Source organism: Amblyraja radiata, chromosome 14, assembly GCF_010909765.2.
Source record: "Amblyraja radiata isolate CabotCenter1 chromosome 14, sAmbRad1.1.pri, whole genome shotgun sequence".
NCBI classification, from domain to species: Eukaryota; Metazoa; Chordata; class Chondrichthyes; order Rajiformes; family Rajidae; genus Amblyraja; species Amblyraja radiata.
In genome coordinates, this window is record NC_045969.1 from 26,663,855 (window position 1) to 26,681,312 (window position 17,458).

General features: G+C 43.2%; 1 protein-coding gene across 3 annotated transcripts in view; it reads right to left on the reverse strand.

Annotated features, from left to right (window-relative positions):
• The window catches only part of enox1 (ecto-NOX disulfide-thiol exchanger 1), a 196,568-nt gene that overhangs the window by 153,914 nt on the left and 25,196 nt on the right, over positions 1 to 17,458 (reverse strand). For 2 of the 3 annotated variants that reach the window (XM_033032888.1, XM_033032886.1), the window contains exon 2: positions 2,182 to 2,319. The exons of the other annotated variant lie outside the window; for it this stretch is intronic. In XM_033032888.1, the coding sequence (XP_032888779.1) occupies positions 2,182 to 2,233 (52 nt within the window). In that variant the 5' untranslated portion in view covers positions 2,234 to 2,319. The remainder of the gene's footprint in view (positions 1 to 2,181; positions 2,320 to 17,458) is intronic. 3 annotated transcript variants of the gene reach the window in all.

Consider the following 17,458-nt stretch of genomic DNA (forward strand, 5'->3'; position numbering starts at 1 on the left):
GGTGGTATCATAGATAGCAAAGATAGTATTTAAAATTACAGCAGGATCTTGACCAGTTGGGCAAGTGGATTGAGGAATGGTTAATGGAGTTTAATGTAGATAAATGCAAGGAGTTGCATTTTGGGAAGTCAAACCAAGTCAGGACCTTCACTGAATGGCAGAGCCTTGGGGAGTGTCGCAGAACAGAGGGATCTAGAAGTACAGGTAGGTACATAGTTTGTTGAAAGTCACACATAGATAGGGTAGTCAAGAAGGCTTTCGGTATATTGGCCTTCAACAGGCAAGGTATTAAGTATAGAAGTTGGGATGTTATGTTACTGTTGTACAAGACATTGGTGAAGTCGCATTTGGAGTATTGTGTTCCGTTTTGGTCACCCTGTTATAGGATGGATGTTGTTACATTGGAAAAAATGCAGAGAAGATTTACAAGGATGTTGCCAGGACTTGAGGGACTGCGTTTTTTGGGGGAGGTTAGGCAAGCTAGAACTTTATTTCTTGGAGCGCAGGAGAATGAGGTGTGATCTTATGGAGGTGTATAAGATCATGAGGGGAATAGATTGGGTATAAGACTGGATTTACCCTGAATTGGGGAATCAAGAACCAGAGGACACAGGTTTAAGGTGAGAGGCAAAAGATTTTATTGAAACCCAAGGTGCAACTTTTTGACTCAGGGTTGGGTATGTGGAACAAGCTGCCATAGGAGGTAGTTGAAGCAAGTACTATAACAACATTTTAAAGATATTTGGACAGGTAGATGGATAGGAAAGGTTTAGAGGGATATGGGTCAAATGCAAACAGGTGGAACTAGTGTAGATGGGGCATGCTAGTTGTCATGGGCAAGTTGGCCAAGGGGCCTATTTCCGTGCTGTGTGACTATCAACACAGCACAAATGCAGACCATTTGGCCCAACCCGTCCCTGCTGGTGCCTCTACGCACACCTTCTAAGGAACATAAATGAGTAGTTACCCCGTTTCAGCTCACTTCTGCACACCATTCATTTTTATTTCAAGACCTCCGCAAAAGATAATCATGATGGGTTTGAAATAGAAAGGCAGATCATTATTGTCCATTAGCAAGGCCTGAGCTGAGTAGATGGCAAGTTAAATTTAGAGGAGAAACGACAGGCAATAACTATCAGTGGTGACCTTCGATATTCCACTTGAATACATTTGCACAGCTCACTTTAACCACTCCCTCAGGGACCATGGCCCTCATCCACCACACCCCTGGGGCAAATCATCTTCCAGATTCCTACCCATATATTAATATAACGAGCAGCATCCCAAAGAAACCACAGCTTTACAGTGAGGTTGTGATGGATCTGCACCTGCGGTGAATGAAGGAGACTTGGAGGCACCACCTCACAGCAACAGAGACCGTGGTTCAATCCTGACCTCACAAACTGTCTGTGTGGAGTTTGCACAATCGCCCTGTGACTGTGTTGGGTTTCCCCCCTGGTGCTCCAGTTCCCCCAACATCCTAAAAGTAAGCAAGTCGGGAGGTTAATTGGCCGATGTAAATTGCCCCAGTGTACAGGTAAGTGGTGGAATCTTGGCAGTTGATGAGATTGTGGGGAGATTAAAATGGGACACGTAGAGGTGGTAGACATTGCCTGCTCCATCACAGGTACTGCCCTCCCCACCATCTAAGGGATCTACAGGAGGTGCTGCCTCACAAATATTATCAAAGGCTCACACTCCCTTGGCTGCACTCTTATTTCGCCACTACCATCTGGAAGACGTTACAGGAAAGTACATGACCTCCAGGTTCAAGAACAGCTGCTTCCCAGCAACCACCAACCTCTGGAACAATGCTACACAGCACAAACCAAAACTCAACCTCAGCCATAATCTCCTCTGGACTGTTTTGGTTGCATTACATACTTTGGTTTTGCACTATTATGGTCTGATGACCTTGTATTGGTATGTTTATTTGTTGTGATTGTGTTTGTGCCTGTAATGGTGCAAAAGTAAGAATTCCATTACTCTGTTCATTCACATGTGACAATGACATATTCGACTCTTGATTAATGTAGGATTAATAGTGTAAATGGCTGTTTGATGGTCGGTGTGGACTCAGTGGGTTGAAGGGCCTGTGTCTGTGGTGTGTGCCTCTATGACCTCTCTCCTATCAACGTATGTTGGGTTTTAGACACCAGAGACAGAAATATCAGTACCCACCTTGCCACCCATCCAGCTCGCGGATCATTGGTTTAATCAGTCCGAGGCTCATCTCTCAGGTGGAATTGCTTTGACAGAATGGATGGTAATGACTTGCCTTCCTGTTTCACACCCAGCACAGCTTTCTTTTGCCGAGTCCTTGAAAAAAAATGGGCAGTGTGTAAAGAAGGCTGCAAATTCACTATTTACCATTGTTGCTATAACAAGGACAAATCACACTCCCCCCCCCCCCATGGGCTCGTAATGTGAATGTGGGGAGAACAAATTTCAGGGATTACAAATGAGGGATAGGGTTGCTTTGAGAGCTGGCCTTAACTCGATGAGCCCAAATGGAGGTTATCTATATCGGGAGGAAATATGAGGCTACCAGGTGATTCACACAACATTTCCTGCCAGCAAGAACTTTTTCCTGCCCATTATTCCATCAGGTTGCAATGGGAGAGCAGCTGGATGATGGAGTTTGCACTTTGCCAAGGACGCAATCAGTAACCGTTCACCAGAACGCTTCTTGTTACAGCCTGAATAATTCTCCTTCGACAGTAGGGGAAGGAAAGATTCATTTTTGGTGCTTGTAGCGATGGTAGTGATTGCATCTCTACTGGATGATGGGTGTCGCTGGCCATAACGTCTTGGGCACCGACGTATGTGGAGGTCAAAATAGCAAGCGCCAGGAAGACATGCCTACCATTCCAGCATTTGTGGCAGGGTCTATTCACCCACCTCCCCCCCCCCCCCCCCCCCCTTCCCTCTCATCACCTAGCAGACTGGAGTGTACCCCGGAGGGAGCGACATACCACAAAGATGAGTTGTTGTTTGGGTAAAGAAAGGAGAAAGCCTTTCTTTTTGAATGAAAACAAAATTATGCCATTGTTTGACGGTGCCGAGTTGCCAAGCAACAAAGTTCCATCATAAAAATCACTTCAGTCATTATACAAAAAGAACCAGAAATGGATACTAAAATATTGCTGCTTAAAGCAAACGGTGGCCTGGTATTAATTGTAAAAATGTGACTAATGGCAAAGGAAACCCAGAGCAGATTATAAACAAGTATCGCGAGATGTTTTCTTTCCACTGTTGAAATTTCCCCAAAATATGGGACAATATTTGTAGAGGCACATTAAGAGCAGTTCATGTTTCAAACAAAAGACCCATGGCTTCAGAAACAACAAAGCAGACAGACAATGAAATCCTAATCACCACTTCCTACGAGAGGGTTGTGGCCACAATGTAGAAATCTAGAGCATTGCTGTCCTAGATTTGAAAACAACATTCCACCCACAAAGGAGATAACATTCTCCTTTGAATAGTTCTTCCAACTTTGAAATTGCATCGTGTAGCAAATGCATCCACTAACATGGTAACTAACAGCAGAAGAAGCCCCATGACCTCCTGGGTTTTCGCCAGTCCATTTAATACAGTCATGGCTGATCTAATTGCATCCTTAACCTGGCATCTAGAACATCGTCCAGTTCAGCACAAGAACTGGCTCTTTGCCCTGCAATGTCTGCTTTGAACATGATGCTAAATTAAACTAATAATTTCTGCTGCACATACCTCTCCGCTCACTGCATATTCATGCATCCATCGAAAAGCTTCTTAAAAACCGCTATCCACCGCTAACCCTGATCCCGACCACTGTAAAATACGCTAGCCCCGTACAACTACAAACGTTCCCCTTCTGATCTATAAGCTATGGTCTCTAGTATTCGATATTTCCACAGTGAGGAAAAGATTGTCTACCCTATCTACACCTCTCTTAATTTTATAAACTTCTATCGGGCCTCCCTTCAGCTTCCATGCTCCAGGGAAAACATACTAGCTTGTTTAACCTTTCATTGCAGCTAATACTTCTAATCCAGACAGTATCCTAGTAAAAAAAAGACGCAAAATGCTGGAGTAATTCAGCGGGACAGGCAGCATCTCTGGAGAAATTGGATAGGTGACATTTTAGGTCGTGACACTTCTTCAGAACTGACCCACATGTCACCTATTAATGTATTCCAGGGATGCTGGCTGCCATCCTGAGTTACTTTAGCACTATTTGTCCTTTTGTGGCAGTGTTGGTTGGGATATGAATATTGGGCAGTACTATAAGGTATAGGAGAACCAAGTGGATATATCTGGGATAGGCAGGTAGGATCAGAGAAATCAACAAGGCTGATTTTCATGATGGATTGAGTTGTGTTCACAACTCTCTGCAGTTTCTTGCGGGCTTAGGCAGAGCAGTTGCAATACCAAGCTGTGATGCATCCCAATGGGATGCTTTCTATTAGTTTGTGCTTAAGAACACATAGTTCCCTCTCGCAAGTGTGTTAGAGTTGATTTTTCTTGCATAAAACGATGTTGACCTGGTTTAATTACAGTGTGTTCCCTAAATGTCTAACTCTTTCTTCCTTGATTATAGATTTTTAGTAACTTGGCAACAACACATTAAGATACCAGAAGTACGGCTTCGTGCCTTTTCTCTCCTTGAAAGTAGGAGTCACATTTGCAGATTTGTAATCCACTGGTCCCTTCCTGGAACTCATGGAATTTTGAAGAATTTCAATCAATGGCTCCATTATCTCTGTAGCCACTTTCATTCAAACGTTTGGGTGCACACCATTAGGCCCTGGAAATGTATCTGCCTTTAGACCCATTTGTTTCTCCAGCACCCGGTCCTGCCTAATCGTCCGCATGTATTTGTGCCATTCCTCAATTCGCCACATTTACCACTGTTCGCTTCTCCCCCCCCCCCCCCATTCACCATTGCCCTCTTTTCATTATCATTTACCCCACCACCCCCTCATTCCCCCTTTACTCCTGACCTTCCTCAATCCCTTTTACCCTGCTCTCCCCGCATTTGTCTGTATGCCCCCGCCTGCCTCTCATTTGCCCAATCTTCCCCTCATTCCTTATTTAGCCCTTCACTCCCTTTTATCACTGCCAAACCTCCATTGCCCCATTAACCCTTGCATTCCCACATTAACCCACCCTCCCCATTTACCCCACTCTCCCGATTCCCTCATTTACCCCACACTCCCCCATTCCATTTACCCCACTCTCTCCCATTCCCAAATTTACTCCACCCTCCCGATGCCCCCACCACCCCCATTTATCCCTGCTCACCCTCATTCCCCCTTGGACCTATGCCATCTCCACTTCCCATTCAGTACTCTGCCATTTTCTAAGTCCCCATTTATTTATGCCAGCCCTCCATTCTCCCTCTGTGTGCAGACACATTTCCCTTGAGCCCTTGTAAATATCGACACTACAAGAGGCCCCTCTGAAAAGTGAATCAATCACAGGCATCCCTGCACGCAATGAAGATCTCATCGCTCATTAATGGAGGTAAGTAATGAAGCCTATCTATGTCCTTTCTGTTTGATCACCGTCTTCCTCACGATTTACCACTTCCACACTTTGCCATACAGTGGATTGAAAATTAATTTGTGACTCCAGTAATTTCTCCACCAATAGTGGTTACAGGAGCAGGTCAGTGGCTGAGGGTCCTGTGGTAGGTGACTCATCCACTGACAGCCAGACCTCTTGACCACCTACAAGGCACGTAATAGAATGCTCTTCCCTTGCCTGGATGAGCGAGTTCCAATAACTCTCAAGTTATTGGCAGCAGGATGAAGGCCGTGGACGAAATGACACAAAGTGCTGGAGTAAGCAGGTCTGGCAGCATCCTGAGAGAATGTGAATAGGTGACATTTTGGGTCGAGACCCTTCATCAAACTTTTTAAGAAGAGTTTTGACAAAACATCACCTATCCATGTTCTCCAGCGATGCCGCCTGACTTGCTGAGTTACTCCAACACTTTGAGTCGTTTAAAAAAAAATCACTGTCACCTTAGAAAGGATACCAGTATTAAGCAGTCAAATGACCCCGTTAGGACCAAGTTTATAAAAGGGAGACCAACTTATTAACGGCTCTTGGCTTTGTCCGAACTTTCCACCACACCAGGTCTTTTCCTGGATGTAACAAGCACTGGGCCAGAGGGATCAATTTTATATAAAAGACTTGGATGAAGGGTGCCAGATTAGTTGATGTCATATAAAGGTAGATAAGAACACGAGTTAGCAATGGGCAACAAGGAGGGTACAAAATGGATATAGATAGGTTTGATGAGTGGGCAACCTAGCAACTACGCATGCTATAAATGCAGGAAATAGCAAATTTACCCATTTTAGCAGCAAAAATAATTTAAAAGAAGAATCTTATCTAAATTATGAGGGATTGCAGAGTTCTGAGATGCAGATGGAGCTGGTGCCCCAATGGAAGACAAGGTACAGCAAATAATTAGGAAAGATAACAAACTGTTATTGATGGAAACAGAAAAAACTATAGGTGCTGGAATCTTGCGTAAAACACATTGTACTGAAGTAACCCAGTGGGCAAGACAGCATCTGGGGAGAGGATGGACCTGTGACGTTTTGGATTCGAACCCTTCTCGAGACTGATGTTATTGATTACTGTATACGAAAATAGGGAGGTTTTAGTTCAGTTATATGGGGCAACAGTGGAAGCAGGTCAGAGATGATTCATTGGACGTAGGCCTGGAATGGATGGTTTGTCTTTGGAGGACAAGTTGGAGATGTTCTGCTTGTATGCACGAGGGATGTCTCCTATCGTGGGAGAGTCTCAGCCAAGGTCACGGTATAATAAACAAGGGGGTCGCCCATTTAAGACAGACATAATGCTTATTTTTTCCCCCTCTGGAAACATCAGTCTCTGGAACTCTCTTCCTCAAGTGGAAGTGGGACAAAGTTATTGAACATGTTTAAAGCTGAGGTTAGCAATGGAGTGATAAACCCAGTGAATGATTACTAGGGTAGATGCAGACTTGTGCAGTCAGAGCATAATAATATTACATGACAAAGGAAATTTGAGGGACCGGGTGGTTTATTCCCAATCTTAACTTACAGTACACATAGCGTCTGGTTTCATGACCGATCCTCAGAGAGTAAGGCACCGTCAGCTAAACACTGCCTCTTGCTGCGTGGTCAATTATGTGCTTCTGACAGACTCAGAAGATGCACTGAGTCTTCATGTCTTGCTACACTGCTGCCAGATCTTGAACAACTAGTTGGCGGCTGGAATGACCACAAGCGCTTTGCTCCAATTCTCCTGACACTTCATTCACACGAATATACAGGCCCGAGTCTTTGAAGCAAGAAGTCAATATGCCCTGGCAGTCCATACCACAGTGCTATGGTTTACTGGACTACTGCCCTCTAAAGGGTCTGGAATCAATCAGAATGTACTGTTGGACTAAAAGTCTTTGCCACACACTCAAATCATGCATTCCCATGGAAGATCACAATTCAATGTTGAGGCACTGGGTAGGCAGGCCTAGTTTTCCCAGAACCATTTGGTCTAGGGGTAATGTTATCTCCAAAGAAGGAAGACAGCAAATGAAAAAAAAAAACAGAGTTGAGGAAATGTCTTCTTAAGTTAGAGTCATTGAGAAATTTTAAATAGCATGGAAATAGGCCATTCGGCCCAACAAGTTCCTATTCAGTTTATGCAATTCCCACCCTAATCCATTTCATTCTCACGCCCATTCCCATCAGCTCCCCACAGATTATGTCTCTCACCTGCACATGGGGCAAGACATACAGTTGGCAATGAATTTACCAACCCGCACATTTGTGGCATTGGGAGGAAACCAGAGCACCCAGGGAAACCCACATGGTCACAGGGAGAAAGCGTAAACTCCACACAGACAGCATCCTGGTGTCAGGCTTGAACCCGGGTCTCTGCAACTATGAGGCAGCCGCTGTACCAACTGGGCCACTGTGCTGCCCAGACGTGTTAACATCTCTACTGCCTTGCTTTAAGGGCTAATACTAACTCTTCCAGAAGGGAGGTTGGTAAACACATGCGTTGGCAACATCTACAGGGTAATGAGGAAAGAACAGGAATGTGGGGCTAATTAAAGACTCTTTTAAGAATTAGCCTGGGCATAATAGTCCAAGTGACCTCTTTCTGTTTTGTGTACATCTATGAAATACAAGACTGATATAAAAGCCACAGGGACGGTAACATGCATGAAGGATGAACAGATTGTTTATTCAATTGAGTCTTGGAAGAGTTTCCAATTAGTCCTTAGATGGCAGCAAATTGCTCTTCTTCCTGAAATATCACTCTGGATTATCCTCCAGTTAATTTAATTCCAAAAGCACAATTGAATTAAGTAAATAAAAAAAACATAGACATTGTCAATGGGACAACTTGGAGTGCAATTGAACAGCAGTTCTTCAAATCACTGCACCGTACTTTCCCTTCAGGTTAGGCAAGTAACTGTGCACGGTCCAATAAAGTAGTTTAGAGACCTACAGTCCAGTTTACGGGAGAGCACAGCTTCTCAGCAAGGTGCACAGAATATTTCCCATTTTAAAAGTCTTTGGGTGGTAAAATGCAAGGAATTCTTCAGATTGATTATGAGGGATGATTGATTCTATTACCAGCAAGTTGGGTCATGGAAAGAGGGAGGTGGTGGAAATCTCCAATGCTCATTCTATTTAATCTTTTATTTCATATCAGTGACAAACACACAATATTATAGCAAGACCCCATCAGCAATGATCCCAGAAATCAGGACTCCCAAAATGTTTAATACCAATTAAAATCAAAGGAAATTCAGCATGTCTCCAATGACTCATTAATTTCAACAGATGCACTGCAGAAAGCATCCTAACCAGATGCATCACAGCTTGATATGGCAACTACTCTGCCTAAGACTGCATAAAATTGCAGAGGTGTGGATGTAGTCCACTTCACCACATAAACAACCCTCCCCTTGCAGCGCCGGGGACCTGGGTTCGATCCCGACTACCAACCCAACATCCGGGTGAAAAGAATCTTGACAAATGCCCCATGCTTCAACCTCAGGCTAAACCTGTGCCCTCCAGTTTTAGATACCTCTCCACCACCACAGATAATCCATGCAAACAAATTCAAAAGCAGTTAACTGTAGGAAGGAACTGCAGATGGTGGTTTACACCGAAGATAGATACAAAAAGTTAGAATAACTCAGCGGGTCAGGCAGCATCTCTGGAGAAAAGGAATAGGTGACGTTTCGGATTGAGACCTTTTTTCAGACTAAGAGTCAGGGGGAAAGGAAACGAGAGATATAGAAGATAAATAAGAAAAATGAATGAGAGATATGCAAAAAGCAACGATGATCAAGGAAAGGTGGAGCCCACAATGGTCCATTGTTGGTTGTGGGGTAGGTGATAGAGTTGTACAGACAGTGAAACTCAACAGATCGACAATGAAACTAGTACGACGACGAAGGATGGTAAGGATGCAGGGGTTACTTGAAGTTAGAGAAATGAAATAATACTCATACCACTGGGTTGCAAGCTGCCCAAGTAAAATATGAGATGCTGTTCACCAATTTGTGTTTGGCTTCACTCTGACAATGGAGGAGGTCCAGGACAGAAAGGTCAGTATGGGAATAGGAAGGGGTGCTAAACTGTATGGCAACTGGAGGATCACATCGGCTAAAGCAGACTGAGCAAAGGTGTTCAGCGAAACGAAACAACCAGTCGGCGTTTGGTCTCGCCGATATATAGGAGTCTACATCTGTAGCAGCGAATACAGTAGATGAGGTTGAAGGAGGTGCAAGTGAACCTCTGCCTCACCTGAAAGGACTATCGGGTTCCTTGGACAGAGTCGAGGGTGGAGGTATAAGGACAGGTGTTGCATCTCCTACGGTTGCAGGGAAAGATACCTGGGGAGGGGGTGGTTTGGGTGGGAACGGATGAGTTAACCAGGGAGGAAACGGCCTGTACAGAAAGCAGAAAGGGATGGAGATGGGAAGATGTGGTGGGGTCCCGTTGAAGGTGGCAAAAATGTTGTAGGAATATTTGCTGTATGCGACGGCTGATGGGGTGAAAGGTCCCTGTTGTGACAGGGGGAGCAGGAGCAGATCTGCGAGGTACTCTGTTAATTGGACCCCTCAGATGTTAATTGTAGATGTAAATTAAAATGGGTGAATAGGGCCAGCAAAGGCCTAACTCCATCAACAAGGGACAATCACTGGTGGATAACGAGTCAGATTTAGTTAATGATGCGTCGGGTTTGTGTAATAGAAATTATAATATGATTGAGTTCAAGGAAATGATGAAAGGTTCAAAATGGGGAAACAGCAGGCAACAGTCGAAATGTTGGTAAAAACTGCATCCCACACATAGGGTCAGTGAGTACACATCACGGCAAGTGTGCTGATGGATAAAATACGGGAGTGGAGTGGAGAAATGCTGAGTTCTCCCAAAAGAACCATGCATGATGCAGAACTGATACGTGCTCCTAAGGAACACAACTTCAACTTGCTTCCTGCAAAGCTGTGAATAACTAAAGAGAAAATAGACAACACAAAAACAAAACAAAAAAACAAAAATCACATGCAAAATGACAAACTAGCAGACACCATCAAAAGATAACGATGTAATGAAGTACAAAAGCTGACAGGTCACTGGGATCTACAAAGAGAACACTTGGGAATAAAATGACAAAGGACATCAAAAAGATAAGTCTCTTTTAAACAATGGTGTAGCATTAGTTACCATCGGTCAGGAGCAATGGATTCATAGGTGATACAAATGAGCGTGTTAGATGATTGCTGTGCGTTAGTATTTACAGTAGTGCAGATGGTAAGCATCCCATGAGACAATATTAAATTCAGGAATAGGAATATGCCAAACGTAATGCACATGAAACAATGACACTGAAGAATATAATGGCACTAAATCCCCCAGAGCAGACAGTTCCAATCGCAGGGAGCGAAGGACGTAGACAAGGACAATGTGGATGATATGACTTTGCTATGATTTGTAGCGGCTCACCATGACCTTCTCAAGAGATGATTATGGTTGATCAAGAAATGCCGATACCCAGAAACTAAAAATAAAATGTAATCAAAAGAAAAGAATGTGATTACCCCAGAGAAGGTGCAAAAGATTTCACAAGGATGTTGCCTGGAGTGGAGGGCTTGAATTATCTGGAGTGACTGGGTAGCAGTGGCAGGGATTCTTCCTTTGAATGAAGGAGGGTGAAGGGTGGCCTTATAAAGGCTGATAAAACCATGAGGGACATAGGGTACAATAGTCAGTCTTTTTCCCAGGGTAGGGACGTCTATGACCTGGAGACAGCTTTTAGGTGTCTTTTCACCCAGGGAGTTGTGAATCTGGAATTTTCACCCGGAGAGTTGAGAATCTGTGGAATTTGCTGTCACAGATGGCAGTGGAGGCCAATTCATTGGATGTTTTTAAGAGAGTGTTCGATACAGCTCTTAGGGCAAAAGGAATCAAGGGATATGGGGAGAAAGCAGGATTGGGGAACTGATTTTATATGATCAACCATGATCATATTGAATGGCGGAGCTGGATCGAACAACCAAATGGCCTACTCCTGCACCTATTTTCTATGTTTCTTAGAAAGATTTACAGTGCCTTTCATAATATTTGTACACCCCAATTTGAGATTTGGAATAGAAAAAAACTCACCTGTGGTTAAAGTGTACATTGTCAGATTTAAATAAAGGCCATTTTTATACATTTTGATTTCACCATGTAGAAATTACAGCAGTGTTTGTACATAGTCCCCCCATTTCATGGCACCATAATGTTTGAGACACAGCGATGTCATATAAATGAAAGTAGTCATGTTTAGTATTTTGTTGTATATCATAGAAACATAAAAAATGGTGCAGGAGGAGGCCATTCGGCCCTTCGAGCCAGCACCACCATTCATTGCGATCTTGGCTGATCGCGCCCAATCAATAACCCGTGCCTGACTTCTTCCCATATCCCTTGATTCCACTAGCCCCTAGAGCTCTATCTACTCTCTCTTAAATCCATCCAGTGATTTGGCCTCCACTGCCCTCTGTGGCAGGGAATTCCACAAATTCACAACTCTCTGGGTGAAAAAGTTTTTTCTCACCTCAGTCTTAAATGGCCTCCCCTTTATTCTAAGACTGTGGCCCCTGGTTCTGGACTCGCCCAACATTGGAAACATTTTTCCTGCATCTAGCTTGTCCAGTCCTTTTATAATTTTGTATGTTTCTATAAGAACCCCCTCATCCTTCTAAACTCCAGTGAATACAAGCCTAGTCTTGTCAATCTTTCCTCATATGACAGTCCCGCCATCCCAGGGATTAATCTCGTTAACCTACACTGCACTGCCTCAATCACAACGATGTCCTTCCTCAAATTAGGAGACCAAACCTGTATGCAATACTCCAGATGTGGTCTTACCAGAGCCCTATACAACTGCATTGCATCCTTTGCATGCAATGACTGCTTGAAGTCTGCGATTCATGGACATCACCAGTTGCTGGGTGTCTTCTCTGGTGATGTCTATGCTTTGCCAGACCTGTATTGCAGCCACCTTTAGCTTATGCTTGTTTTGGGAGCTAGTCCCCTTCAGTTTTCTCTTCAGCATATAAAAGGCATGCTCAATTGGGTTCAGATCGGGTGATTGACTTGGCCACTCAAGAATTGATCATTTTTTAGCTTTGAAAAACTCCTTTGTTGCTTTAGCAGTATATTTGGGATCATTGTCTTGCTGTAGAATGAACTGCCGGCCAATGTGTTTTGAGGCATTTGTTTGAACTTGAGCAGATAGAATGTGTCTATATATTTCAGAATTCATTATGTTACTACCATCAGCAGTTGTATCATCAATGAAGATAAGTGAGCCAGTACCTTCAGCAGCCATACATGTACAGGCCATAACACCCCAACCACCGTGTTTCACAGATGAGGTGATATGCTTTGGATCTTAGGGCAGTTCCTTCTCTCCTTCATACTTTGCTCTTGCCATCACTCAGATATGTTAATCTTCGTCTCATCTGTCCACAATACCTTTTTCCAGAGCTGTGGTTGCTCTTTTAAGTACTTCTTGGCAAACTGTAACCTGGCCATCCTATTTATGCAGCTAACCAGTGGTTTACATCTTGCCGTGTAGCCTCTGTATTTCTGTTCATAAAGTCTTCTGCGGACAGTGGTCATTGATAAATGCACACCTGACTCCTGAAGAATGTCTCTGATTTGTCGGACAGGTGTTTGGGGGTTTCCTTTATTATAGAGATAATTCTTCTGTCATCAGCTGTGGAATCTTCCTTGGCCTGCAATTAGTAAGCTCATTCTTCTTAATGATGTTCCAAACAGTTGATTTTGATAAGCCTAAGGATTGACTGATGTCTTTCACAGTTTTATTCTTGTTTCTCTGTCTCATAATGGCTTCTTTAACTTTCATTGGCACAACTTTGGTCCTCATGTTGATAAACAGCAATAAAAGTTTCCAAAGTTGATGGAAAGACTGGAGGAAAGACTAGATGCTGAGAGCTCTCTTATACCTGCATTAAGGAGGCAATTAAACACACCTGAGCAATTACAAACACCTGTGAAGCCATGTGTCCCAAACATTGTGGTGCCCTAAAATGAAGGGACCATGTATAAACACAACTGTAATTTCTACATGGTGAAACCAAAATGTATAAAAATACCCTTTCATAAAATCTGACAATGTGCACTTTAACCACATGTGATTTTTTTAAATTAGAAATCTCAAATTGTGCAGTACACAGGCAAATACATAAATGATGGGTCTTTGTCACAAAACATTATGGAGGGAAATGTCTGTGACTAATGCAAGCAAATGGAATTAGGCATCTTGGTCAGCATGGATAAATTGGGCCTAAGGGTCTGTTACCATGTTATATATTTCTATGAATCCATGAAAACATTTATTGTATTGGAAAATTGTTCAGGGTACTTCCCTATTTAAGAAAGTTACAGACCATAATAATTTTCTCTGGGATCTCCAGTTTTGGCTCACACTACAAAGATGTACTGTTTTGTAGATTAATTGGCTTGACTTATTTGTAAATTGTCCCCAGTGCATGAAGGATAGGGTGTATGTGCAGGGATCGGTGGTCGGTGTGGACTTGGTGGGCCGATGGGCCTGTATCTCTTAACTAAATTAAACTAAACACAAAAGCCAGAGGTTAGCTAATTTGCCTGTTAATCAACATCATTGCCCACACTGATGGATGGGAGTGCTAATGATTTTATGAACAGAATTTATTTGGAACTACCCTTCATACAGCCAAATATTTCTGCTTTTGTTGAAAGAAGCTGTTTTTCTGTGTTTTTTCTCCCCTCTAAACAGGCAGTGCTTGGAACAAATTGTCTTTGTCTAATAGGGCAATACATCCTTTCCCATCCACAATCGATTAATTGACACCACTGTGTGAGCTCAAGAAAGGAGAGCACGGAATTACACATCCTTACCCTTGCATTCACTGACTGGAACTAACTGAAGTCTCTAATGCAGCACAGCAGTGACCGAACTTCTTTAAAGTAGTTTATCAACGCGAACATGAACAGATGATATTTTAAAGGATCAATATTCCTCTAAACACGATTGAATTTTCTGAAGAGGCAACTAAAATATGGAAGGCAAGACTAGGAATGGTATTCCAGAAGGAGTATGATAAATGTCCTCAGAAACTTCAGTTGAAGCCATAAGAAAATTAATGCTTTTGTTTGACCTGGTTAGGAAACTTTCTAAGTGGCAGGCACGAAGAGGACCAATTGGTGTGATGTATTGTAGGTATTTGCAACTATTCTCTACAATAGGAACAATCTATCTATAGGCATTAAAAGCTACATTGGCAAATTTACCACCGGAAGAAAGGTGGATAGCATTGTAAGTAGTGTAGGCAGCAGAATTAAAATGCACAATCGATGAATTTAAAATGGCAAAACTGTGGTAGATGGATTTGAACACAGGCAAATGAGGCATCATCCACATTTTGGCCAAAAAAAAGTTAAAGCAGAGCATTTTGAAAATGGTGAAAAGTTGGAAGCAATGAGATAGAGATTTTGCCGTCTGTACATATGGTTCACCGGAGTTCCATAAACAGACTCGATCTGACATAATCAAACATTTTAATAAAATGGAAATCAAGTAAAATGCTGGAAATCTGAAATTAGATCAGAAAATGCTGGAAACAGTCGACTGGTCAGGCAGCATCTGTGGAGAGAGAAAAATGGTTCAGGTGTTAATATTGGCTAAATTAAAGACACCATAAAATGGAGGATCCCTGCACTTGTCAGAATTGCTTAGCCCTTGTCAGCTGAACTTTACAGGCTTTGATTGGCGCCAGCCAGTCTAGGCTCAGACTGATATGCAGGATGGTAACGGGTCCAGGTGTTCTCCATGTTTCTCTTAAATAGATAACATGTATAGTGATTTTGCAAACAGACCTGAAATGCATAATTTCTATTGGGCCGCTGCAAAAGCATTGTAAAACAGTATACATAATGTTGCAAGACGATCATCCTGTTAATTTATGATTGGTCGAACTGTTGAGCCTTGGATAAGTTGTTTGATTTCCAGGGCACATGTTTCAATGTTTGTTCTTGTTAGCTTCCTTCGAGAGCTTTCTTTCTTATACAATGTATGAGCTGTTGTATTATTGGGTTAGGGAAAGGCCTGTTATGTATGAGATTAATCGATATCGGTAATTGGGTGATTAAGAGACCACCCCCATGTGGTTCAGACCACCGCCATGAGGTCCCGGGACCTATAAAAGTCCACGACCATGAGGCTCAGCGTCGATCTTCTGGAAGAGCGCTCAGGACCTTCTGGAGTGCCTCTGTCTGAGCGAGGCCTAGAGGGCTTGAACAGGCAGACGCAAGGATCGAACCCACGGTGGGATAGGTACAGTGTGTAATCTGTGACGCACTTTTGGTTAAATAAAATTGCTTGATTCAGTGTTTTTACTGAAACTAGATTGGGGGGAAGCTTAGAAACGAGCAATTATCTCATGTTTTTAATTAATTATATGTTGGCCTCCATATCTATGCTGTAGTGTTCTATGTTCTAAAGACAGCTGCTGGAGTTGAGGTTAGGTCAAAGGCTAATTTCAAATTTGAGATGAGTGATTTTATTAACTAATGATAGTATGGCATTAAGAAGCACGATGAACTGAGGTCATGGATCCCATCACCTGTTATCTAATTCAATAACAGAGCAGGCTCAAGGGGCTACATTTCTGTTTCAATCTTACCATGTTCTTAAAATGAATGTTCCTTCGGATGGTGAGATACTCAAATAATAAGTACCGAGTGCAGAATAACATTTCTCAGAAAGTCCTCTCCACTTAACACAAAATTATTTTTATTTTCTTTATTTAAATATAGGAGACTGTAATTTTCCTTCGCAAATATTAGAATAGGCTTTCAACATTAGAAGACTGGATGTTTGGTAAGAACCAAAAGTTAAACAGAGTCACTCACTTCAAGAAGCAGTTTTCAAATAACAACAATGCAGAGATACTCTCCAAATAGTAACGCACCCAGCTACACCCACTAATTAACAACTCACTCCTAGACATCACTACACTAGATAATTACCTCCTTCCGCCTCTTCCAAACGTTAACTGTACAAAACTTCCTCCAGAAGAACTCTAAATATTAGCATTCTGTCAGTGTCAAAAACACCGTGAGTCACTAACAGCTACCTCAGCATCATATTAAAACACTTTCAGTTTAAAATATCCTCTACACATTCGCACCTTTCCAAGTCAATTTTTTTAGACAGGGAAAGGCACTCTGTGGAATCTCTTGAATATTGAAATACTGAAGCAAGGAAATATTCCAGGAAACCTGTTCCAAATTGACAGCCTTGTCATCCAGTCCCCGAGCTCTGAAACTCCAAAAACATTTCTCACACCGACCAGTACAGTGGCGCAGTGGTAGAGTTGCTGCCTTACAGCACCAGGGTCCCGGGTTCGATCCTGACCATGGGAGCTGTCTGTACGGAGTTTGTACCTTCGCTCCATGACCTGCATGGATTTTCTCCGAGATCTTCAGTTTCCTCCCACACTCTGAAGACGTAAGGGCCTGTCCCACCAGCATGCGATTGCATGTGTCTAGAGCAACCAAAAGTGGTGGCTTGAGGAGTACGGCCTTGCGGGGCTGGTCCCACTTCCAACCGCGGAGCCGTCTGGAGTTGTGCGGGGCTGGTCCCGACATCATACTCACCAATCAGCTGGGCAGGAGGCGGGCCGACTGAATTTGGATGTCGCACGGCGTCGGGCGGTTATGTCATCATGCAACGGCACACCGGGCGGTGATGTCATCGCGCAAAGCCACGCGCTAGGCATACGGTGTTACGACGCTGCGTACACCGTCAAGACGCTGCGTACGGCGTCGAAGCGCTGCGTACGGCCTCAATGCGGCTGCGGGCGGCCTCAATGTGGCTGCGGGCCGAC